We start from the raw sequence: 24,366 nt of genomic DNA, 5'->3' as shown, positions 1-24,366 counted from the left end.
AAAGCTTCAAAAAAAGCTATTCATGGCTTTCTTAAAAAGCTGCTGCTACATTCCCATAAAAATGTCAATCAACCAGAACTTTACTGTATCATAACAGAAAATAAAACAGTGAAATCTCTTTATCTTATGTAAATAAACATGGACCTGTTGACAAAATAGGTCGAAGGTGAAAGAGCTGTCATCAAGAAATGTTTTCCCTCGTGTGCGCCCTTCCGAGATGCTTTCTTCCGAGGCGGGTGGACTGAACTTGGAAATTTCCCAACGCCTGCCTGTCATAAAAATCCTCACATCCTCACTGTATCACGCATACACTTATGGTCCACTTACACACACTCACACACAGACACCATCCTGTGCCAGACCCCAACAGTGGCTAGGATACTGGACAGAAACCCCAATATTTTGTTTAATTTCGCAGCACCTCACTTCAGCAGTGACTGCACAAGATATAGGGATATATGGTATATTAAAACAAACTTTGTTACGAACAATTGAAATATCTTTAACATCACGCAAGAAAATAGTTTGCAATTACCCCATGAACAATGCTAATCAATACTGACACAATAACCCTTAATTGCTATCTTTATTTCCCCTCAAACAAGAAAACCATCTCAGATCCCAATCCATTTTTCAATGCAGTTAGCACTCAGGAATACTTGCTGTAAAGAGATGTCTTTTGAGACTGTTTGAAAAGATTGATCTAACCCTGTCAGAATAATGAAGAATCTCTGGCTGTATTTCTTCAGAAACCTCTCAGCTTGTCTCCCAGCCACAAACTAAAACTGAACCCCACAACCTGACTGTCAACCCCGGCTCCTCCCATTAACTACATCATCTCCTTAAACTGAATATCATGTCTCTAATTAACTACTCCGCAGGGAGCTCTCTTAATATAAACAAAAATCAATTAGCCCAAACTTTTATGATGCTTTAATTGTACCTCTGGCTCCGAAAAAGCCTCGCTGTCTTGCAAACCACAATTTTTTAAAACATTGCTGCAGCAGTCATACACACACTAACCCAGACTTTAACCCTTACTGCACCAAATACATACCCATACAATATATCTGAAATTGCTACATTCATCACAGACATTTCCACCTCACATATGCTCTCTCATACACACCTTCAGACACATGGGTTGGATTTTACATGCCCCCAGCTTGGCGTAATTCTGGCTGGGTGGGGGGGCATGTAGAATAGCATGGGTGCCAACCCTACCACCTTCCCACCCACCGCGGACTCATCCCCATGACATGGTAGGTGGGCAGGTGCTGATATCAGCAGCCCACCGGTCATATTTAAATAAATAATCAAGGGTCAATAGAGCTTGTTAACAAACCAATTGACCCCGATAGTACACTGTCCACGCCATAACAAGGTTAAAATCTTTTAAGAAGGGCAGGAAGGAAGAGAGGGTTCTATATTCGAGGATCCTGTTTGAGCATCAGGGGAAGTCCCTCTGATAGTACTCTCTGCCTACTTCCTACTCATCCCCTCACCGAAACCCACCATGCCCACCTGCTCTCTCCCCCCCCTCCCTAAAGTGGCCAACTCCACCCTGCCCAATACCCCGGACTTAGCTGGCTCCAGACTCTATCGGGCTATCTTTGTCTTGGGATTGGTTGCCCACTCATGAGCTCTTGGCACTGCTGGAGCTGTCGGCCAATCTCAGCGAGGGGCAGGGGTCCCCCTGGAAGGCAATTTAGCCTGCCCAACGGACACCCTTTCAGGCACACCCGCTTCCCACTGCCTCATCCACACACACACGCACACACATTTCCTTCCACCTAATACTTCTGCAACTTATACACCCTCATTTCCATTCACCTTACACAAACTTCCCTCTAGCCAATACACAGGCCATTCTCTCCAGCTCACATACTGGCACCGTGTCCTCCAGTTGACTCGCACACTTTCCTCCATTCAACAATGGAAGTCTGGCCCACATCCTCCACATGCACTTCATTCCCCACGCCCTCTTACACACCAACAGACAGCAACACAGTCATGTCTCCTCTGTTCTTGGTGGCTCCTTTATGGACACTTCAATTAAAAATACAGTAAAGCTCCTGCCACTTTCAGGAGACTCAGGAGGAAGGGTCATGCTCCAGCATGAAACCCTTTACCAGCTGTCAGCTTCTTCGAGGATTAGAGTCAAATTAGCCCAGAAAATTGGAATGGATGCCCAAATTTTCAGCTTTGCTGAGGAAATTTCTGTCTTGGGAGGTTAGCACAGGGACAAAATCAAAGCATTGTCATAGAATTTACAGTGCAGAAGGAGGCCATTTGGCCCATCGAGTCTGCACTGGCCCTTGGAAAGAGCACGCCACTTAAGCACACACCTCCACCCTATGCCCGTAACTCCACCTACCTTTTATTTTGGACACTGAGGGTAATTTAGCATGGCCGATCCACCTAACCTGCACATCTTTGGACCGTGGGAGGAAACTGCAGCACCCGGAGGAAACCCGCGCAGACACGGGGAGAACGTGCAGACACCCAAGCCAGGAATTGAACCTGGGACCCTGGAGCTGTGAAGCGACAGTGCTAACCACTGTGCTACCGTGCCAAGGCAAGGAACCTAGCATGTCGGTGTGTTTTTGGTCTCTTCCAGTCAGGGAAGACTGAATGAATCTGGGGTGACATTAAGCTACATTTATGGAACGAGAACCGTGTCATAGCTCAGGGTCTCAATACCTCAGGGTGGGGCTTCCATTAGAAATGTCACCTCAATCTGGGGCAAAAATAGCTGAACCTGCAGAAAAGATTGGGGAATTTTAAACCCAAGTCAGTTAGGGCCAAAACCCACGTACGATTATGTTTTTCACACTCTCTCTTACAAGCAGGTTTGCGATTCCATTCACCTTGGTCAGCCCCGCCCTAAATGTGACTCCACCCCCTCCCCGATCACAATTGTTAACTGTGTAGGCTTGGGAGGCCTCTTCAAATTGGCACTTGTTTTCTCAGGCACCAGAGTTTTAAAACATATCAAAATATATTTGATTAACTATGAAGCTGACCAATGTACACCAATGAACTATTAATTAGTTCAGAACAGCTCTTTAGAGTCATTTTCAGTGATTTAAAATCAGGTCACTCAGAGCGGAACCTATATTGAAAGCGCTTATATTTGGTGACATCACCATTTTTGGCTGTATTAATAAAATGACACGAAGTTACCACTCTTAAATACATGAATAAATACTTTTTTTTTATTGGGGGAAAAGTGATGCTCTATTATCCTAACCTCCTCCATTGACAATTTGCAAAAAAAGGTCTTGGATTGGGGGAGAGTGGGTTTTAGTAAAATAAGGCAGAATCTGGCCAAGGTAGAGTGGAAAGAGTTACTTGTGGGGAAATCTACAGAAGAGCAGCGGGGTGTGGAGGGGGGGGGGGGGGGGGGGGGGGCATTCAAAAAGGAAATGGGCAGGGTACAGGCCCAGCAGTAGTAGTAGGAAGGAGTAACAAGCCCAGAGAACCATGGAAGACTAGAGACATTCAGGATGCAATGAGGAAGAAAATAGAGGCTTTTAGCAAACACAAGGGGAATAAGTCAATGGCAGCATTAATGGAGTACAAAGAGTGCAGGATGTGAGGGTGGAGTTTAAGAAAACAATTAGGAGAGAAACGGGATATGAGAAAGCTCTGGTTGGTAAAAGTGTGGAAAATCACAAGCTATTCTATAAGTATTTTTTCATATATAAATTTAGAGTACCCAATTATTTCTTTTTCAATTAAGGGCCAATTTAGCGTGGCCAATCCACCTAACCTGCGCATCTTTGGGTTGTGGGGGTGAGACCCACGCAGACATGGGGAGAATGTACAACCTCCACACAGACAGTGACCCAGGGCCAGGATCGAACCCGGGTCCTCAGCGCCACAGTCCCAGTGCTAACCACTGCGCCACATGCCACCCTCGCGATTCTATACGTATAACAATGGGAAGCATTTCCTGATTGTACCAAGAGTGGAAACTTTACTTGCTCCCGGAAGCCACGGGCTCTTTTATTTTTGGAGGAGTGAGGTAGAGAATGAAAGACAAAAAATGGAGGAACCATTCACCTTTCTTTTAATCCACTAATGTTAACAAGTGGAAAATAGCTGGCTGGGGGCATGGAGTTTCGTAACGTGTAAAAGAGTGCAGAAGAGGTTTAAAGGAATGGTTCCAGGGGAGAGAAACTTCAGTTATGAGGATAGATTGGAGAGGTTGGGGCTGTTCTCCTTGGGGAGGAGACGGCTTAGAGGAGACTCAATAGAGATGTTCAAATCATGAGGAGGCTGGACAGAGTAGATGGGAAGAAGCTGCTCCTGCTCTTAAAATGATCAAGAAGGAGCGGACAGGGATTTTAAATGATTTGCAAAATAAGCCAATGTGATGCGAGATAAAAGCTTTTTCTCACAGTGAGTGGTTCGGGTCGGGAATGCGCTGCCTGGAAGTGTTGAGGAGGGAGGTTCAATCGAGGCATTGGAGGATTACTTGAATAAAAACAATGTGCAGGGATATGGGGAAAAGGCGGGAGAATGGCACTAAGTTATGATGCTCATTTTGAGAGCTGGTGCAGACAAGATTGGCCTCCTGCACCGTAACAATGGTGGAGGTGTGGGCTTAATTACGATGTCCTTTCCAAGGGCTGGTGCAGACTCGATGGGCCGAATGGCCTCCTTCTGCACTGTAAATTCAATGATTCTATGAATTCTTGTAATTCTGTGCTCGCAGATAGGGAACTGATATTTTGAGCCATAAAGTCCCTTGATGCCATATTGTTTAATTTGCAATTTTTTTTCAGTGAACTTGAACAATGAGAAGACAATATTAAGTGGTGTTGAGGGAAGCATGTGTGGGTCTTTCATTTACCTGTGCAGAGCCTTCTAAAGGCCCGGTTCTCCTGAAGATGCCCCTCCAATCGGCACTGGAAGCGGTGCTGCCAGAACTCTGGGAACCATGGATTGCGGGTGTTGCTGTCCAGCTTTAGCTTCAGGTAGTAGTCATCGAACCAGGTGACCTCAGCAGACTGCAGCTTGATCGTGATCCCTCCCACTGCCTCCTGCTCGTAGGCATCAATCACTTCCTCACGGTCTGCCCAGCCGTCACTGCAACAGGACAAAGCGATGACTGTGATCAGAAACTTGTGAGGACAAAACTGCGGGGGAAGGGTTGATAAATATAAGACAGTCACAAATAAATCCAGTCGGGAATTCAAGAAGAATTTCTTTACCCAGAGAGTGGTGACCATTTGGAACTCATTACCACCAGGAATAGCTGAGGCGAGTAAAACAGATTTCTAAAGAATCAGGCGTATTGAGGAAAAAACGTACTTGCGCAATGAGTGGTTAGGATTTCGAATGCACTGCCTAATGGGATAAGGGATATAGATTCAACAATTGGTTTCTAAAGGAAACCGGATTATCAATTGAAGCAGAAAGAAATGCAGGGATATGAGGAAAGAGCAGGCGAGTGGGTCTAACTGGATTGCTCTTTGGCAGGGCTCGCGCAGATCTGATGGGCTGTATGGTCTCCTCACTGCTGTACTGTTCTACGATTTTATGAGTTACATGTATGAATTTAAGGGGATGTTAGACAAGTACAAGAGGAAGAAAGGAACAGAAAGATACATTGAGAACATAGAAAATATAGAGTAGAAGTAATCCATATGGACAGTTGAGTCTGCTCCACTATTTGATACGATCTTGGTTGATCTCAATTTCATTTCCCCATCTCATTCCCCATGACACCAAAATACGGTCAATCCAAGCCTTGAATATATTCAGTCTCGGAGCTTCCATAACCCTTTGTGGGAGAGAAATCCAAAGATTCATAACCCTCGGAGTGAAGGAATTTCTCCTCGTTTCAGTCCTAAATGATTGATTCCTTATTCTAAAACTGTGCATCCTTGTTCTAGATACCCAGACTGGGGAACCAACCGCCCAGTGTCAACCCTATTTATTCATGAATGTTTCAACAAGATCCTTCTGAACTCCAGAGTTATGAGACCCACTTTACTCAGCCTCTTGCCATAGGACACCGTTCTCATCCCAGGTGACCTCCAATGCAAATATATCCTTCCTTAAATATGGGGACCAAAACAGCACACACTATCCTCGGTGAGGCCTCACCAAAACCCCGTACAATTGTAGCAAAATGTATTAATTCCTGTACTCCAAGCTCCTTGCAATAAAGGCCAACAAGACTGGGCGGCACAGTGGTTACCACTGCCGCCTCACAGCTCCAGGGTCCCAGGTTCAATTCCGACCTTGGGTCACTGTCTGTGTGGAGTTTGCATTTCTCCTCGTGTCTGTGTGGGTTTCCTCCGGGTGCTCCGGTTTCCTCCCACAGTCCAAAGAGGTGCAGATTAGGTGGAATGGCCATGCTAAATTGCTCCTAAGTGTCCAAAGGTTAGGTGTACTATGGGGATAGAGTGGGGGGGAGGGGATTGGGCATAGGTACGGTGCTCTTTCAGAGGATTGATACAGACTCGATGGGCCGAAAGGCCTCCGTCTGCACTGTAGGGATTCCAAGACATATGCTTTTCTAATTTCTTGCTGTGTGTGCATGCTAACTTTGTGTTCCTTATATGAGTACACCTACACCTGTGAAAACTCAACACTTGCAAGTTTCACATCGTTTAAAATATCTTCTTTTCTACTCTTATAACCAAATTGAATAACCTTAAACATCCCCAGCAAAACCAACTGCCACCCTGTTGCTCATTCACTTAACCTGTCTACTTTCCTTTGCACCTTGTTGTTGTCCTCATTGCAGCTCACATCCCACATAGCTTTGTACCATCAGCAATCAAGAGAGATAAATGCAGTGAAATTACATGCTTATGTGACTGGAATGCACTTAGTGCAACTTACAACTCTTTTTGGTGAGCAATGTTTACAAACATTGGGGTTTCACCACTTAGGCCACTGAAGCATGAAGAGATCAAAGTGGCAGATGGTCTGTGTGTGTGGGGGGTCTTTGTGTTGGGCAGAGTCTGTGGAAGGGGTTCCTTTGTGCAAGGGGCTCTGTGGGAGTCCCCCTATTACACAGATCCCTAGAGGGTCCCCCTATCATGGGGGCCGCTGTGGGGATCCTCCTATTATAGGGGTCCCTCTATTACAGGAATCCTTGGGGGGTGGGGGGGGGTCAGGTCACCACCATACATGGAGGGTGGTGAGCTCAGGCAATACAGGGGTTGGGGCTGCTGTGCGGTGTGAGGGGGTGGTCTGGGGTGATTTGCACTACAGGAGGGTATGGCCTTGGATGGTCTCTTCATCTTAATTTCTTTACTTTTTATAAACATTTTATTGAGGTATTTATGGTTCTATAACAGTAACAGAAGAAACAGTATACATATGATTATAAACAGTGTAAAAGCCATCTTCCTCTCTCACAGGTCCCACCTTTTCTAGCCTCCTACTCTACACTAAACTACCCCCCCCCCGCCCTTCTGCTGATGGTTAATTCTCCCTAAAGAAGTCAACGAACGGCTGCCACCTCCGGGTGAACCCTAACAGTGACCCTCTCAGGGCGAACTTGATTTTCTCCAAACAGAGAAAGCTAGCCATGTCAGTTAGCCAGGTCTCCGACTTCGGGGGCTTTGAGTCCCTCCAAGCTAATAGTATCCGTCTCCGGGCTACCAGGGAAGCAAAGTACGTCTGCCTCTTTCTCCTCCTGGATTCCCGGGTCTTCCGACACTCCGAAAATCGCCACCTCCGGACTCGGCGCCGCCCTTGTTTTCAGCACTTTGGACATGACGTCCGCAAACCCTGGCCAGAATCCCCTCAACTTCGGGCATGCCCAGAACATATGGACATGGTTCGCTGGTCCTCCCGCACACCTTGCGCACCTGTGTTCCACCCCAAAGAACCTGCTCAACCGGGCCGCTGTCATGTGAGCCCGGTGAACGACCTTAAACTGTGTCAGGCTGAGCCTGGTACATGATGTGGACGCGTTGACTCTACTCAACGCGTCCGCCCAGAGACCATCCTCTATCTCTCCTCCTAACTCCTCGTCCCACTTGTGTTTCAGCTCCTCGGTCTGTGTTTCCTCTGACCACATAAGCTCCTTATAAATATCCAAAACCCTCCCTTATTCCACCCACATTCTGGAAGCTACCCTGTCCTGTATCTCCCTTGGTGGTAGGAGCAGGAAGGTTAAGACATGCCTGCGTAGGAAGTCCCGCGCCTGCAGGTACCTAAATTCATTCCCTCCCGTCAGTTCAAATTTCACCTCCAGTTCCCTCAAGCTGGGAAAGCTCCCTTCTATAAACATATCGCCCATCCTCTCGATCCCTGCTCTCTGCCATCTCCGGAATCCTCCATCTAACCTCCCCGGGGCAAACCGGTGATTATTGCAGATTGGAGACCAGACCGATGCTCCCTCTGCTCCCACATGTCTCCTCCATTGCCCCCAGACTCTCAGGGCCGCGACCACCATGTGGCTGGTGGAGTAGCGTGCCGGTGGGAACGGCACAGGCGCCGTTACCAATGCCCCAAATAGTGCCCTTACAAGATGCCGCCTCTACTCTCTCCCACACCGACCCCCCCACCCCCCCCTCCGCTTCCTAATCATGGCTATATTCGTCGCCCAGTAATAATTACTAAAGTTCGGGAGTGCCAGCCTGCCCTCCTCCCAGCTGCGCTCCAACATTCCCTTTTTAACTCGCGGAGTCTAACCCGCCCACACAAAGCCCGAGATCACCTTGTTGACCCATTTAAAAAAGGATTGAGGAATAAAGACGGGGAGACGCTGAAACACAAACAGGAATCTCAGGAGCATTGCGCAGGTCAAGGACACACAGCCTGAGTGAGAGAGATACAGACCGAGTGAGAATTTGGTAATTTGGTGCAGTGAGGTAACCAGGAAAGGTAAGTGGTTCATCTAATTTTGCTGTTTTTCAGTTAAAAGTGCAGTGTAGATTAGTGTCTGATTGGCTGAAGCTGCCCCCACCCTAATTGCTGAGAGGCAGTTATCTGGCAGTCACCTGAGGCCTGTTAAGGGGCACAAAGGTACACATTGTATTCTTCTCTTTGAAGTTTCAGTGTGAGTCATCCTAAAGTCTGTATAAAAGACAGACAGAAAGCGCACATTAGTAAGCATTGCGCAGGTCAAGGACACACAGCCTGAGTGACAGAGATACAGACCGAGTGAGAATTTGGTAATTTGGTGCAGTGAGGGAATTCGATGAAGAGTGGGAGAAGGTGCTTTTTCCCTACTGTTTTGTTCTCTCTCTTTCTTCGGGCCTAATTTCGGGAGCCGTTCGGAGGAGGAGGAGCAGTCTGTGTATATAAACCTAATGGAAACTTCCTGGTTTCCAGTTTTTTTCCCAAAAGTGACATCAGAGGGAAGCTGTGATCTGAGTGGTTGATAGCAAATCTGCCCCAAATTATAAAAAAAAACACAGCTAAACTCATAAACTTAAATTAAACAAATTAATTAATTAGTGATGGCTGGTCAGGTGATGTGCTTGAGCTGCTTGATGTGGGAGCTGGCAGATCCCATTGCGAGCTGCACCGACCACATCTGCAGTAAGTGTTGGCTGCTCGAAGAGCTCCGGCTCAGAGTTGATGAGCTGGAGTCTGAGCTTCAAACACTGAGGCGCATCCGGGAGGGGGAGACTTACCTGGACACTGTGTTTCAGGAGGCAGTCACACCTGTCAGAGTAAGTAGTTTAAATCCTGCCAGTGGCCAGGGACAGCAGGGTGTGACTGCAAGTCAGGCAGGTAAAGGGAACCAGCAGTCAGGAACTCAGGAGCCTCAGCCCTTGACTCTGTCCAACAGGTATGAGGCACTTGCTCCCTGTGTGGATGGTGAACAGGGCTGCAGAAAGGATGAGTCAGCTGACCAAGGCACCATGGTTCAGCAGGCCATTCAAGGGGAGGGAGTAAATAGGCAAGTTGTAGTTGTAGGGGATTCTATTATCAGGGGGATAGGTAGTATCCTTTGTGAGCAGGATAAAGAGTCCCGCATGGTATGTTGCCTGCCCGGTGCTAGGGTGCGGGACATCTCTGACTGGCTTGAAAGGATACTGGAGAGGGAGGGGGAGGATCCAGTTGTTGTGGTCCATGTCGGTACCAACAACATAGGCAAGTCTAGGAAAGAGGACCTGTTTAGAGATTATAAAGAGCTAGGATTCAAATAAAAAACAGGTCCTCAAGGGTCATAATCTCCGGATTACTGCCCGAGCCACGTGCTAATTGGCATAGGGAGGCAAGAATAAGGGAGGTTAACACGTGGCTGAAAGAGTGGTGTGGGAAAGAGGGGTTCCTTTTCATGGGACACTGGCATCAGTTTTGGGACAGGGGGGACCTATACCGTTGGGATGGTCTCCACCTGAACCGAGCTGGGACCAGTGTTGTGGCGAAAAGAATAAATAGGGTGGTCAATAGGACTTTAAACTAAAGATTGGGGGGGAAGGGAAAGTCAGGGAATCAAGAGGTGAAGTAATCAGTGGGAAGCGTAGCTGCTTAGGAATACAAAAAAGCACGAAAAGACAAAACTCAGGAGAGGTTACGATAATCCCCATCCCACAAAATATGACACAGTGTATTGAAAGGCTCAGTAAACCAAGGTCCACCACACTAAGAAAACAAAAAGGGACGGTCAATAGAGAATTAAAGGTGCTATATTTAAATGCGCGCAGTGTACGGAACAAGGTAGATGAGCTTGTGGCCCAGATTGTGACTGGCAGGTATGATGTGGTAGGCATCACAGAGACATGGTTGCAGGGGGTTCAGGACTGGCATTTAAACATCCAGGGATTCACAACCTATCGAAAAGACAGGGAGGTGGGCAGAGGGGGCGGGGTTGCCTTGTTAATTAGGAATGAAATTAAATCAATAGCACAAAATGACATAGGGTCAGATGATGTGGAGTCTGTGTGGGTAGAGTTGAGGAACCACAAAGGCAAAAAAAACATAATGGGAGTTATGTACAGGCCTCCTAACAGTGGTCAGGACCGGGGGCACAAAATGCACCACGAAATAGAAAGTGCATGTCAGAAAGGCAAGGTCACAGTGATCATGGGGGACTTCAATATGCAGGTGGACTGGGTAAATAATGCTGCCAGTGGACCCAAGGAAAGGGAATTCATTGAATGTTTACAGGAGGGCTTTTTGGAACAGCTTGTGATGGAGCCCATGAGGGAACAGGCCATTCTGGACTTAGTGTTATGTAATGAGCCAGACTTGATTAAAGATCTTAAAGTAAGGGAGCACTTAGGAGGCAGTGATCATAATATGGTAGAATTCAATCTCCAATTTGAAAGAAAGAAGGTAGAATCAGATGTAAAGGTGTTACAGTTAAATAAAGGTAACTACAGGGGCATGAGGGAGGAACTGACGAAAATCGACTGGGAGCAGAGCCTAGTGGGAAAGACAGTAGAACAGCAATGGCAGGAGTTTCTGGGAGTAATTGAGGACACAGTGCAGAGGTTCATCCCAAAGAAAAGAAAGGTTATCAGAGGGGGGATTAGGCAGCCATGGCTGACAAAGGAAGTTAGGGAATGCATCAAAGCAAAAGAGAAAGCCTATAATGTGGCAAAGAGTAGTGGGAAGTCAGAAGATTGGGAAGGCTACAAAAACAAACAGAGGATAACAAAGAGAGAAATAAGGAAAGAGAGGATCAAATATGAAGGTAGGCTAGCCAGTAACATTAGGAATGATAGTAAAAGTTTCTTTAAATACATTAAAAACAAACGGGAGGCAAAAGTTGACATTGGGCCGCTCCAAAATGACGCTGGTAATTTTGTGATGGGAGACAAGGAAATAGCTGAGGAACTAAATAAGTACTTTGCGTCAGTCTTCACAGTAGAAGACATGAGTAATATCCCACCAATTCCGGAGAGTCAGGGGGCAGAGTTGAATATGGTAGCCATCACAAAGGAGAAAGTGCTAGAGAAACTAAGAGGTCTAAAAATTGATAAATCTCCGGGCCCAGATGGACTACACCCTAGAGTTCTAAAGGAGATAGCTGAAGAAATAGCGGAGGCGTTACTTATGATCTTTCAAAAGTCACTGGAGTCCGGGAAAGTCCCAGAGGATTGGAAAATCGCTGTTGTAACCCCCCTGTTCAAGAAGGGAACAAGGAAAAAGATGGAAAATTATAGGCCAATTAGCCTAACCTCGATTGTTGGCAAGATTCTAGAATCCATTGTTAAGGATGAGATTTCTAAATTCTTGGAAGTGCAGGGTCAGATTAGGACAAGTCAGCATGGATTTAGTAAGGGGAGGTCGTGCCTGACAAACCTGTTAGAGTTCTTTGAAGAGATAACAAATAGGTTAGACCAAGGAGAGCCAATGGATGTTATCTATCTTGACTTCCAAAAGGCCTTTGATAAGGTGCCTCACGGGAGACTGCTGAGTAAAATAAGGGCCCATGGTATTCGAGGCAAGGTACTAACGTGGATTGACGATTGGCTGTCAGGCAGAAGGCAGAGAGTTGGGATAAAAGGTTCTTTTTCGGAATGGCAACCGGTGACGAGTGGTGTCCCGCAGGGTTCAGTGTTGGGGCCACAGCTGTTCTCTTTATATATTAACGATCTAGATGACGGGACTGGGGGCATTCTGGCTAAGTTTGCCGATGATACAAAGATAGGTGGAGGGGCAGGTAGTATGGAGGAGGTGGGGAGGCTGCAGAAAGATTTAGACAGTTTAGGAGAGTGGCCCAAGAAATGGCTGATGAAATTCAACGTGGGCAAGTGCGATGTCTTGCACTTTGGAAAAAAGAATAGAGGCATGGACTATTTTCTAAACGGTGACAAAATTCATAATGCTGAAGTGCAAAGGGACTTGGGAGTCCTAGTCCAGGATTCTCTAAAGGTAAACTTGCAGGTTGAGTCCGTAATTAAGAAAGCAAATGCAATGTTGTCATTCATCTCAAGAGGCTTGGAATATAAAAGCAGGGATGTACTTCTGAAGCTTTATAAAGCATTAGTTAGGCCCCATTTAGAATACTGTGAGCAATTTTGGGCCCCACACCTCAGGAAGGACATACTGGCACTGGAGCGGGTCCAGCGGAGATTCACACGGATGATCCCAGGAATGGTAGGCCTAACATACGATGAACGTCTGAGGATCCTGTGATTATATTCATTGGAGTTTAGGAGGTTGAGGGGAGATCTAATAGAAACTTACAAGATAATGAATGGCTTAGATAGGGTGGATGTAGGGAAGTTGTTTCCATTAACAGTGGAGACTAGGACCCGGGGGCACAGCCTTAGAATAAAAGGGAGTCACTTTAGAACAGAGATGAGGAGAAATTTCTTCAGCCAGAGAGTGGTGGGTCTGTGGAATTCATTGCCACAGAGGGCGGTGGAGGCCGGGACGTTGAGTGTCTTTAAGACAGAAGTTGATAAATTCTTGATTTCTCGAGGAATTAAGGGCAATGGAGAGAGAGCGGGTAAATGGAGTTGAAATCAGCCATGATTGAATGGTGGAGTGGACTCGATGGGCCGAATGGCCTTACTTCCGCTCCTATGTCTTATGGTCTTATGGTCTTATGGAGAACCGTCATTTTCACTGTCGTTACCCTCCCAGCCAGTGACAGCGGGAGCATGTCCCACCTCTGAAAATCCTCCTTCATTTGTGCAGACATTCCCATTCCCGCGCCACCTGGATGCCTAGGTACCGAAAGCTTCCCCCGACCACTCCAAAGGGCAGCTGCCCCAATCGCCTCTCCTGCCCCATTGCCTGGATCGTGAACATCTTGCTTTTCTCCATGTTCAGTTTATAACCCGAAAACCGACCAAAATCCCCCAGAATCTCCATAATTTCTTCCATCCCTTCCAATGGGTCCGACACGTATAAGAGCAGATCGACCGCGTATAGCGAGACTCTGTGTTCCACCCACCCCCGGACCAGTCCCTTCCAGCCCTTTGAGGCTCTCAACGCAATTGCCAGCGGTTCTATGGCCAGTGTGAACAACAGTGGGGAGAGGGGGCATCCCTGCCTCGTCCCCCGGTGCAGCCTAAAATAGCCCGATGTCAGCCTGTTCGTACGAACACTTGTCACGGGTGCCTGATACAGCAGTCTAATCCAGTCAATGAAGCCCCACCCAAATCCAAACCGCCCCAGTACCTCCCACAGATAATCCCATTCCACCCGGTCAAATGCCTTCTCTGCATCCATTGCGACCACTACCTCTACGTCCCGACCCTCTGGGGGCATCATGATAACATTCAGCAGCCTTCTTACGTTGGCCGCCAACTGTCTCCCCTTAACAAATCCTGTCTGGTCCTCCCTAATCAGGTCCAGGACGCAGTCCTCAATCCTTGAGGACAAGGGGCGCGATTCTCCGACCCCCCACCGGGTCGGAGAATCACCGGGGGCTGCTGTGAATCCCACCCCCGCCGTGTCCCGAACTCTCCGCCACCAGAGCTTCGGTGGGGGCGGGAATCGCGCCGGTCGGCTGGAATCGCGCCGCGCCGGTCGGCAGGCCCACCCCCGGCGATTCTCCGGCCCGCGATGGGCCGAAGTCCCGCCGCTGTCAACCCTCTCCCGACGGCGTGAATTAAACCACCTACCTTACCGGCGGGAGCAGGCGGCTTGTTAACTACAGGGTCCTGGGGGGGGCTCTGGGGTCCTGGGGGGGGCGCGGGGCGATCTGGCCCCGGGGGCTGCCCCCCACGGTGGCCTGGCCCGCGATCGGGGCCCACCCAGCCCACGCTACTTAAACTAGTTCAGCAGGGGCTTGGGAACCTGAATTGTAGCTCCAGTATACAGGAAGTTGAGAGTAGTGAGGTCATGAGTAGGGTTTCAAAGTTGCAGGAGTGTACCGGCAGGCAGGAAGGTGGTTTAAAGTGTGTCTTCTTCAATGCCAGGAGCATCCGGAATAAGGTGGGCGAACTTGCGGCATGGGTTGGTACCTGGGACTTTGATGTTGTGGCCATTTCGGAGACATGGATAGAGCAGAGACAGGAATGGTTGTTGCAGGTGCCAGGATTTAGATATTTCAGTAAGCTCAGGGAAGGTGGTAAAAGAGGGGGAGGGGTGGCATTGTTAGTCAAGGACAGTATTACGGTGGCAGAAAGGACGTTTGATGAGGTCTCGTCTACTGAGGTAGTATGGGCTGAGGTTAGAAACAGGAAAGGAGAGGTCACCCTGTTAGGGGTTTTCTATAGGCCTCCAAAAAGTTCAAGAGATGTAGAGGAGAGGATTGCAAAGATGATTCTGGATAGGAGCGAAAGCAACAGGGTAGTTGTTATGGGGGACTTTAACTTTCCAAATGTTGACTGGAAACGCTATAGTTCGAGTACATTAGATGGGTCCGTTTTTGTCCAATGTGTGCAGGAGGGTTTCCTGACACAGTATGTAGATAGGCCAACGAGAGGCAAGGCCATATTGGATTTGGTATTGGGTAATGAACCAGGACAGGTGTTAGATTTGGAGGTAGGTGAGCACTTTGGTGATAGTGACCACAATTCGATTACGTTTACTTTAGTGATGGAAAGGGATAGGTATATACCGCAGGGCAAGTTATATCTGGGGGAAAGGCAATTATGATGCGATGAGGCAAGACTTAGGATACATCGGATGGAGAGGAAAACTGCAGGGGATGGGCACAATGGAAATGTGGAGCTTGTTCAAGCAACAGCTACTGCGTGTCCTTGATAAGTATGTACCTGTCAGGCAGGGAGGAAGTGGTCGAGTGAGGGAACCGTGGTTTACTAAAGCAGTCAAAACACTTGTCAAGAAGAAGAAGGAGACTTATGTAAAGATGAGACATGAAGGTTCAGTTCGGGCGCTCGAGAGTTACAAGTTAGCTAGGAAGGACCTAAAGAGAGAGCTAAGAAGAGCCAGGAGGGGACATGAGAATCTTTGGAAGGTAGGATCAAGGATAACCCTAAAGCTTTCTGTAGATATGTCAGGAATAAAAGAATGACTAGGGTAAGAGTAGGGCCAGTCAAGGACAGTCGTGGGAAGTTGTGCTTGGAGTCCGAGGAGATAGGAGAGGTGCTAAATGAATATTTTTTGTCAGTATTCACACAGGAAAAAGACAATGTTGTCGAGGAGAATACTGAGATTCAGGCTACTAGACTAGAAGGGCTTGAGGTTCATAAGGAGGAGGTGTTAGCAATTCTGGTAAGTGTAAAAATATATAAGTCCCCTGGGCCGGATGGGATTTATCCTAGGATTCTCTGGGAAGCTAGGGAGGAGATTGCTGAGCCTTTGGCTTTGATCTTTATGTCATCATTGTCCACAGGAATAGTGCCAGAAGACTGGAGGATAGCAAATGTTGTCCCCTTGTTCAAGAAGGGGAATATAGATAATCCCAGTAACTTTGTTGTGGGAAAAATCTTGGAAAGGTTTATAAGAGGTAGGATGTATAATCATCTGGAAAGGAATAATTTGATTAGAGATAGTCAACACGGTTTTGTGAAGGGTAGGTCGTGCCTCACAAACCTTATAGAGTTCTTTGAGAAGGTGACCAAACAGGTGGATGAGGGTAAAGCAGTTGATGTGGTGTATATGGATTTCAGTAAAGCGTTTGATAAGGTTCCCCATGGTAGGCTCCTGCAGAAAATATGGAGGCATGCGATTCAGGGTGATTTAGCAGTTTGGATCAGAAATTGGCTAGCTGCAAGAAGATAAAGGGTGGTGGTTGATGGGAAATGTTCAGACTGGAGTCCAGTTACTAGTGGTGTACTACAAGGATCTGTTTTGGGGCCACTGCTGTTTGTCATTTTTATAAATGACCTGGAGGAGGGCGTAGAAGGATGGGTGAGTAAATTTGCAGATGACACTAAAGTCGGTGGAGTTGTGGACAGTGCGGAAGGATGTTACAAGTTACAGAGGGACATAGATAAGCTGCAGCGCTGGGCTGAGAGGTGGCAAATGGAGTTTAATGCAGAAAAGTGTGAGGTGATTCATTTTGGATGGAATAAAAGGAAGACTGAGTACTGGGCTAATGGTAAGATTCTTGGCAGTGTGGATGAGCAGAGAGATTTCGGTGTCCATGTACATAGATCCCTGAAAGTTGCCATAGTTGAGAGGGTTGTTAAGAAGGCGTACGGTGTGTTAGCTTTTATTGGTAGAGGGATTGAGTTTAGGAGCCATGAGGTCATGTTGCAGCTGTACAAAACTCTGGTGCGGCCGCATTTGGAGTATTGCGTGCAATTCTGGTCGCCGCATTATAGGAAGGATGTGGAAGCATTGGAAAGGGTGCAGAGGAGATTTACCAGAATGTTGCCTGGTATGGAGGGAAGATCTTATGAGGAAAGGCTGAGGGACTTGAGGCTATTTTCGTTAGAGAGAAGAAGGTTAAGATATGACTTAATTGAGGCACACAAGATGATCAGCGGATTGGATAGGGTGGACAGTGAGAGCCTTTTTCCTCGGATGGTGATGTCTAGCACGAGGGGACATAACTTTAAATTGAGGGGAGATAGATATAGGACAGATGTCAGAGGCAGGTTCTTTACTCAGAGAGTAGTAAGGGCGTGGAATGCCCTGCCTGCAACAGTAGTGGACTCGCCAACACTAAGGGAATTCAAATGGTCATTGGATAGACATATGGACGATAAGGGAATTGTGTAAATGGGCTTTAGAGTGGTTTCACAGGTCGGCGCAACATCGAGGGCCGAAGTGCCTGTACTGCGCTGTAATGTTCTATGTTCTATGTTCAATGATCCGCGGGCGGGCCTGTGCCGTGGGGGCACTCTTTTTCTTCCACCTTCACCATGGTCATCACTATGGCGGAGGCGGAAGAGACCCCCTCCCCTGCACATGCGCGGGGATGACGTCAGCAGCCGCTGACGCTCCGGCGCATGCGCCGCCCGGCGAAGACCTTTCGCCACCGGCTGGCGTGGCGCCAAAGGCCTCTCCCGCCAGCCGGCGGAGCGGAAACCACTCCAGCGCGGGCCTAGCCCCTCAAGGTGAGGGCTTGGCCTCTAAAGGTGCAGAGACTTCCGTACCTTTGGGGCGGCCCGACGCCGGAGTGGTTCCCGCCACTCCGTTCCGCCGGAACCCCCAGCTCCGCCGGGTAGGGGAGAATCCCGCCCAAGATCTTAGCCAACAATTTGGCGTCTACATTTAGTAGGGAGATCGGTCTGTAGGACCCGCATAACTCCGGGTCCTTATCCCGCTTCAGGATCAATGAGATAATGGCCTGTGACATCGTCGGGGGAAGCCCCCATCTCTCCCGTGCCTCATTAAATGTCCTCATCAGCAGTGACCCCAGTATCCCAGAGAACCTTTTGTAAAACTCCACTGGGTACCCAGCTGGCCCCGTGGCTTTACCCGACTGCATGGCCTTCAGCCCATCTGCTATCTCTTCCAACCCGATCGGGGCCCCCAGCCCTTCTACCAACTCTTCGTCAACCTTCGGGAACCTCAGCCCACCTAAGAATTGTCTCATCCCCTCCGACCCAGCTGGGGGCTCCGACTCATACAGCCTGCTGTAGAATTCCTCAAACGCATAATTGACCCCAGCTGAATCTCTGACCAGGTTCCCATCTCTCTCCCTTACTTTCCCAATCTCCCTGGCCGCCTCCCGCTTTCTAAGCTGCTGCGTAAGCATTTTACTGGCCTTCTCCCCATATTCATAAATCACTCCCCTTTCCTTCCTCAGCTGCTCCACCGCCTTCCCTGCAGTTAACAAGCCAAACTCCACCTGTAGCCTCCGTCGTTCCCTTAGAAGCCCTGCCTCTGGGGTTTCCGCATAACTCCTGTCGACGTGTAGTATTTCCTTTATCAGTCGGTCCGTCTCTGCTCTGTCTACTTTCTCCCTGTGGGCCCGTATCGAGATCAGCTCCCCTCTAACCAACGCCTTCAGTGCCTCCCAGACCACCGCAGCCGAAACCTCCCCCGTGTCGTTGATTTCCAGATGGTTCTGGATACATTTCGTCAGCCGCCCATACACCTCCTCATCCGCCAAAAGTCCCACGTCCAGCCACCAGTGCAGGTGCTGGCTACTCTCCTTGCTCACCTGTAGGTCAACCCAGTGTGGGGCATGATCCGAGATCATGATCGCTGAGTACTCAGTGTCCACTACCCCCGTCAGTAAAGCCCTATGCAGGATATAAAAGTCAATCCGGGAGTACACTTTATGCACGTCCGAGTAGAAGGAGAACTCCTTAACTCTCGGCTGCCCAAATCTCCATGGGTCCACCCCCACCTGCTCCATAAACCCCTTTAGCTCCTTTGCCATTGCTGGCACCCTGCCTGTCCTTGAGCTAGATCGGTCTAGCCCTGGGTTAATGACTGTGTTGAAGTCCCCCCCCCCATAACCAGTTTCTGCGTATCCAGGTCCGGGATCTTCCCCAACATCCTCCTTATGAACTACACATCATCCCAATTCGGCGCGCACACATTCACGAGTACCACCGGCAACCCCTCCAGGTTTCCAGGACCCCCCACATCCGCAAATATTCTTTCTGCTTCGAATGATACTCGCTTATTAATCAGGAGTGCGACCCCTCTAGTCTTAGAGTCCAGCCCCGAGTGGGAAACCTGTCCGCCCCATCCCTTCCTTAGTCTGACCTGGTCAGTTACTCTAAGGTGCGTCTCCTGCAACATTGCCACGTCTGCCTTCAGTCCCCTCAAATGCGCGACCACGCGTGCCCTCTTAACCGGCCCATTTAGCCCTCTTACATTCCATGTGATCAGTCTGGTTGGGGGGCTTCTCCCCCCCCCCCCCCTCCCCTCTGCTGATCAGCCATCACCTTTCTTGGGCCAGTCTCCAGCCCGCACCCCACGCATCCACAGGCCCGCCCCCAGACAAGCTCCGTCCCCGAACTCCCTATTGTCCCACAACAAAAGTCCCTCCCTCAGCAGCAGAACACCCCCCCCTCCCCTAGTAACAGCACTATACACACAGCCCCCTCCAACAAGCATACCATCTCTCACCATGAGCTAGCCCGCCCAGATAGCTTGGTGGTCCCCTCCCATGGCGCCAGACATTTTCACACCTATTGTTCCCTCCCCCTCCCCCCCCCCCGCCTGGACACACATATGCAAACGTAAACTATCCCAACCCAATTGCCCAAAAGAAACACGCAGAGAAAATCAAAAAGAAGATCAAACATTAAACATCTAACATTCACACCTCCATCCCCCATCAGTGCAAATGCAAATTTTAACTCAAGCAGCTTGTCCGCAAACCCCAACTCAATACAAAGGGCATTACAAGTAACATCCAGAGACCAAAACCTTTCTTTTTTAACAAAAAATAACTGAAGAGAAAAAAGAAAAAAACCCACATGAGCTCTGCAGCAAAGTTCAGTCCAAACACCTCAGTCCGCTAACAGCCCTTTCCTTCTCGCGAAGTCCATCGCTTCCTCACGCGACTTGAAGTAGAAATGTTGCTCTTCGTGCGTAACCCAAAGACGGGCCGGGTACATTAGTCCAAACTTCACCTTCTTCTTAAAAAGAGTCGGTTTTATCTGGTTATGAACTACACATCATCCCAATTCGGCGCGCACACATTCACGAGTACCACCGGCAACCCCTCCAGGTTTCCAGGACCCCCCACATCCGCAAGAGAGAAAAGAAAAAATGGGCCACGTCCACACTCAGATCCTGGTATATACACAGGACCCTGTTCTCCCATTTGCAGCTCCGTGTCTGCCTGGCCCACCGTAGAATGCACTCCTTGTCCAGATACCTGTGGAATCTCACCACCATTGCTCTCAGGGGGGGGTCACCCACACGCGGCTTCCTCGCTAGCGCTCTGTGCGCCCTGTTCACCTCCAAGGGTCGGGAGAACGTCCCCTCCCCCAGTAGCTTCTCAAGCATAGCCGCTCTGTATGCCCCTGCGTCCGTTCCTTCGGATCCCTCCGGGAGACCCACGATTCTCAGGTTCTGCTGGTGGGACCTGTTCACTAGATCCTCCACCTGGAGCCTTTTCTGTTGGTCTCTCAACATTCCCACCTTCAACTCCACTGCAGCTTGGTGCTCCTCCTGCTCAGTCAGTGCCTTCTCCACTTTCTGGATTGTCCGATTTTGAGAATCCATTCTGAGTTCCATCCGCGCAATCGACTCCTTAATCGGGTCCAAGCAGTCCTGTTTCTGCTTGGCGAAGCCCTCCCTTATAAACTGCATCAACTGCTCTGTCGACCGCTGGGTCGTCGAACCAGAACTCCGGTCCCCCGCCATGCTTTCTCCCATTGCAGCCTCAGCCCAAGCCTTCTCCATTTGCCCATTTCTTCCTTTGTGAGCACTCCTGATCTGCTTCTCCATGCTCTGATGTAGGATTCCTAGGATCACAATTGCGTCCAACATCAATTTTCCACTTCAGATCCGACAAAAAATCGGGGAAAAAGGCCAAAGTTCCGACCCAAGTGGGAGCCACCAAATGTGCGACCGAGCCCTTCATAGCCACCACCGGAAGTCACTCATCTTAATTTCTACCCATACTAATTCTATTTCCTGATTTCCTGAGCCAAGATCCTTTCTCATGATTGTACTTCCGTCATCCTTCATTATCGGGGCTACCCTTCCTCTTTTCCCATTTTGCCTGTCTTTTAAAAATGTTGTGCACTCTGTAACATTTATTTTTTCCAAGGTGATCAAAGTCACCTTATAACCAGGGGCGGTATTCTCCGCAAACGGCGCAATGTCCGCTACCCGGCACCAAAAACGGCGCGGATCAGTCTGGCGTCGGGCCGCCCCAAAGGTGCGGAAGCACCTTTAGGGGCCAAGCCCTCACCTTGAGGGGCTAGGCCCGTGCCGGAGCGGTTTCCGCTCCGCCGGCTGGCGGGAAAGGCCTTTGGCACCATGCCAGCCGGCGGCGAAAGGACTTCGCCGGACGACGCATGCGCGGGAGCGTCAGCGGACGCTCACGGCATCCCCGCGCATACGCAGGGGAGGGGGTCTCTACCGCCTCCGCCATAGTGAAGACCATGGCGAAGGCGGAAGAAAAAGAGTGCCCCCCACGGCACAGGCCCGCCCGCGGATCGGTGGGCCCTGATTGCAGGCCAGGCCACCGTGGAGGCACCCCCCGGGGCCAGATCACCGCGCGCCCCCCCCAGGACCCCAGAGCTTGCCCGCGCCGCCTTGTCCCACCGTTGAAAAGGAGGTCTAATCCACGCCGACTGGCGAGGGTTGACAGCGGCGGGACTTCAGCCCATCAGGGGCCGGAGAATCGCCAGGGGTGAGCCCGCCGACCGGTGCGATTCCCGCCAACCGGCGCGGCGCAATTCCCGCCCCCACCGAATCTCTGGTGGCGGATAATTCGGGACATGGCAGGGGCGGGATTCACGCTAGCCCCCGGCGATTCTCCGACCCGGTGGGGGGTCGGAGAATCGCACCCCAGGTCTCTGTAATGAAAATGAGATCAAGACCATGGAACTCAATTTGTGGCACTAGTTCATGTATCTTATCGGGATGCACCACACATTCAGATGGAGTGACTTCAATTTTATTTTTTACTATTATTCCCTGCATTGACCTTACTAACTGATGTCAAACTCTGTCTCTACCTGTTCCACTTACCTTGTCTTGGTCCACATTGATTTCCTTTTCTATTGCCTCAACTTTTGCCTTTGGGTTTCTCTGAACTTCCCTTCACCCTTCTCTCCCTTTGTTAGTTTCAAGTTATGTGTCGCTAATCTGATCTATTTCCTGATGCCGCTTTACATTTGCACATTCGGGCAGGACTTCCCTGGCTGTTGTCGCCATATCTTCCTATGGCGGGCCCCATCTATCGCTGTGAAACATGCCACGGGGGTGCATGGAAAATCCTGCCCTCTAACCTTTCCTGTCACACTCAGGTTACCTGAAAATATGGGCGGAATTCTCTCAGCCCACGCCGGGCCAGAGAATCGCCGGGCCAGGCGCGAATCACGCGACACCACCCCGACGCCGGTCCGCCGATTCTCCAGAGAGCGGAGAATCGGCGCCATTGCCGCTGGCGCGGTCGGCGCAACACCGGTTGTGGGCCGCTCTATGTGGCCCCCCCCGGCGAATCTCCGGGTCCGAATCCCGCCGGCGCCGTCCACGTATGGTCTTACCCGGTGGGACCTCAGCATGCATACATCCGGGGGCAGCCTGGTGGGGTGCGGAGGGGGGGTCCGACCCCGGGGGGAGCCTCCGCTGTGGCCTGGCCCGCGATCAGGGCCTACCGATCGGCGGGCCGGCCTCTCAGACTGGGGTCTCTTTTGCACCGCGCCGGCCCCTGTAGCCCTACGCCATGTTACGTCGGGGCCAGAGCGGAAAAGGGCGCCACCGCGCATGCGCGCAATCACGCCGGTCGCAGGGCGCATGCACAGACCCGCAGCGCTTTGACGCCGGTATCGGCAGCCAGAGCACCGTGGGTCGCTCCAGTGCCTTGCTGGCACCCTGTAGGGTAAAGAATCGCTGCTCCTGGGGGCATGTTGACACAGTTGAGAAATGCGACGGCGTTTACAACGGCGTCAACACTTAGCCTCAGGATCAGAAAATCCCACCCTATATTTCCTAACTTGATTGTAGCTCTAACGGTTTAACTCAGAGTCTGAATCCTAATCTAAATTATAGCTGGAGAAAAACCTGAGAGAAAAATTCCCACCTGCATCAAATACTCAAGTTAGCCCCCATAATTCGAAGAATTCTCAGCAGTAGCAAAATGTGTCCACTTTTATAGTGAGCTGATGACTCACACCAAAAATGATGACAGGATTAAATGAATAGGGATAGGAAGGAGAGGGTGGGGGGTTGGAGTATAAACATCGGCATTGACCAGCTAGGCTGAATGGCCTATTTCTGTCCTGTAAATTCTATGCAATTTACTTTACATTTATATTGCTAGATTATATTTATACAGCTAGATTTGGTTGTTAAATACATTCTTTGGAACTTTAGATAACAAGGGACATACTACAACAACAATTTGTATTTATTTAGCAGCTTTAACATAGCAAAATGTTCCAAGTCATTGAAAAAATTAAATACACTACAAACATTGTGCCCGGGCGAAAGAAAGTGTTTGAAGCAGTAATTAAGTATTCCAAAGTTTAGGTTCTGGATGACTGAAGGCATGGGCACCAATATGGGACGAAGAAAGTAAACGGTAGCCAGCCCATTTTAGTTGCTGAATTCAGTTGTTAGTTTGCCATGAAGGTCTGCATAGTTCGGCTTTAGGCAATCAGCCTTTTAAAAGAGGTCGGGATCTGAAGGGTAAGCTCCTGCTGATGTGTATATCTTCAAAACAGCTCGTTGTGCCTGGAATTTGGAAATCTGGAGTGCTACCTTCCCCTCTGGATACCAAGAGAATTGAAGTGCTTAATCTTGAGATCAATAGGTAAGGTTATCTAGGGAAGTGAAGCTAAGACATGCAGATGGAGATAATGTACATATTAGCCATAATCTGACTGAATGGCTAAAGTGGTTGAATCACCAATCCCATCTCGAAATTGGGATGTGGGCTTAACGCTCTGGGCAGTGAATCCAATAGAA

The 24,366-nt window shown here is 49.3% G+C and overlaps 1 protein-coding gene across 2 annotated transcripts in view; it reads right to left on the bottom strand.

Moving 5' to 3' along the window:
- LOC140420708 (metabotropic glutamate receptor 1-like) overlaps window positions 1–24,366 on the bottom strand; it is a 912,336-nt gene that overhangs the window by 134,630 nt on the left and 753,340 nt on the right. For both annotated transcript variants that reach the window (XM_072504710.1, XM_072504706.1), the window contains exon 4: window positions 4,862–5,097. In XM_072504710.1, the coding sequence (XP_072360811.1) occupies window positions 4,862–5,097 (236 nt within the window). The remainder of the gene's footprint in view (window positions 1–4,861; window positions 5,098–24,366) is intronic.

This window comes from Scyliorhinus torazame, chromosome 1, assembly GCF_047496885.1.
Source record: "Scyliorhinus torazame isolate Kashiwa2021f chromosome 1, sScyTor2.1, whole genome shotgun sequence".
NCBI classification, from domain to species: domain Eukaryota; kingdom Metazoa; phylum Chordata; class Chondrichthyes; order Carcharhiniformes; family Scyliorhinidae; genus Scyliorhinus; species Scyliorhinus torazame.
Note: the sequence above shows the minus strand (reverse complement) of the source record. Positions and strands in the feature narration are given on the sequence as shown.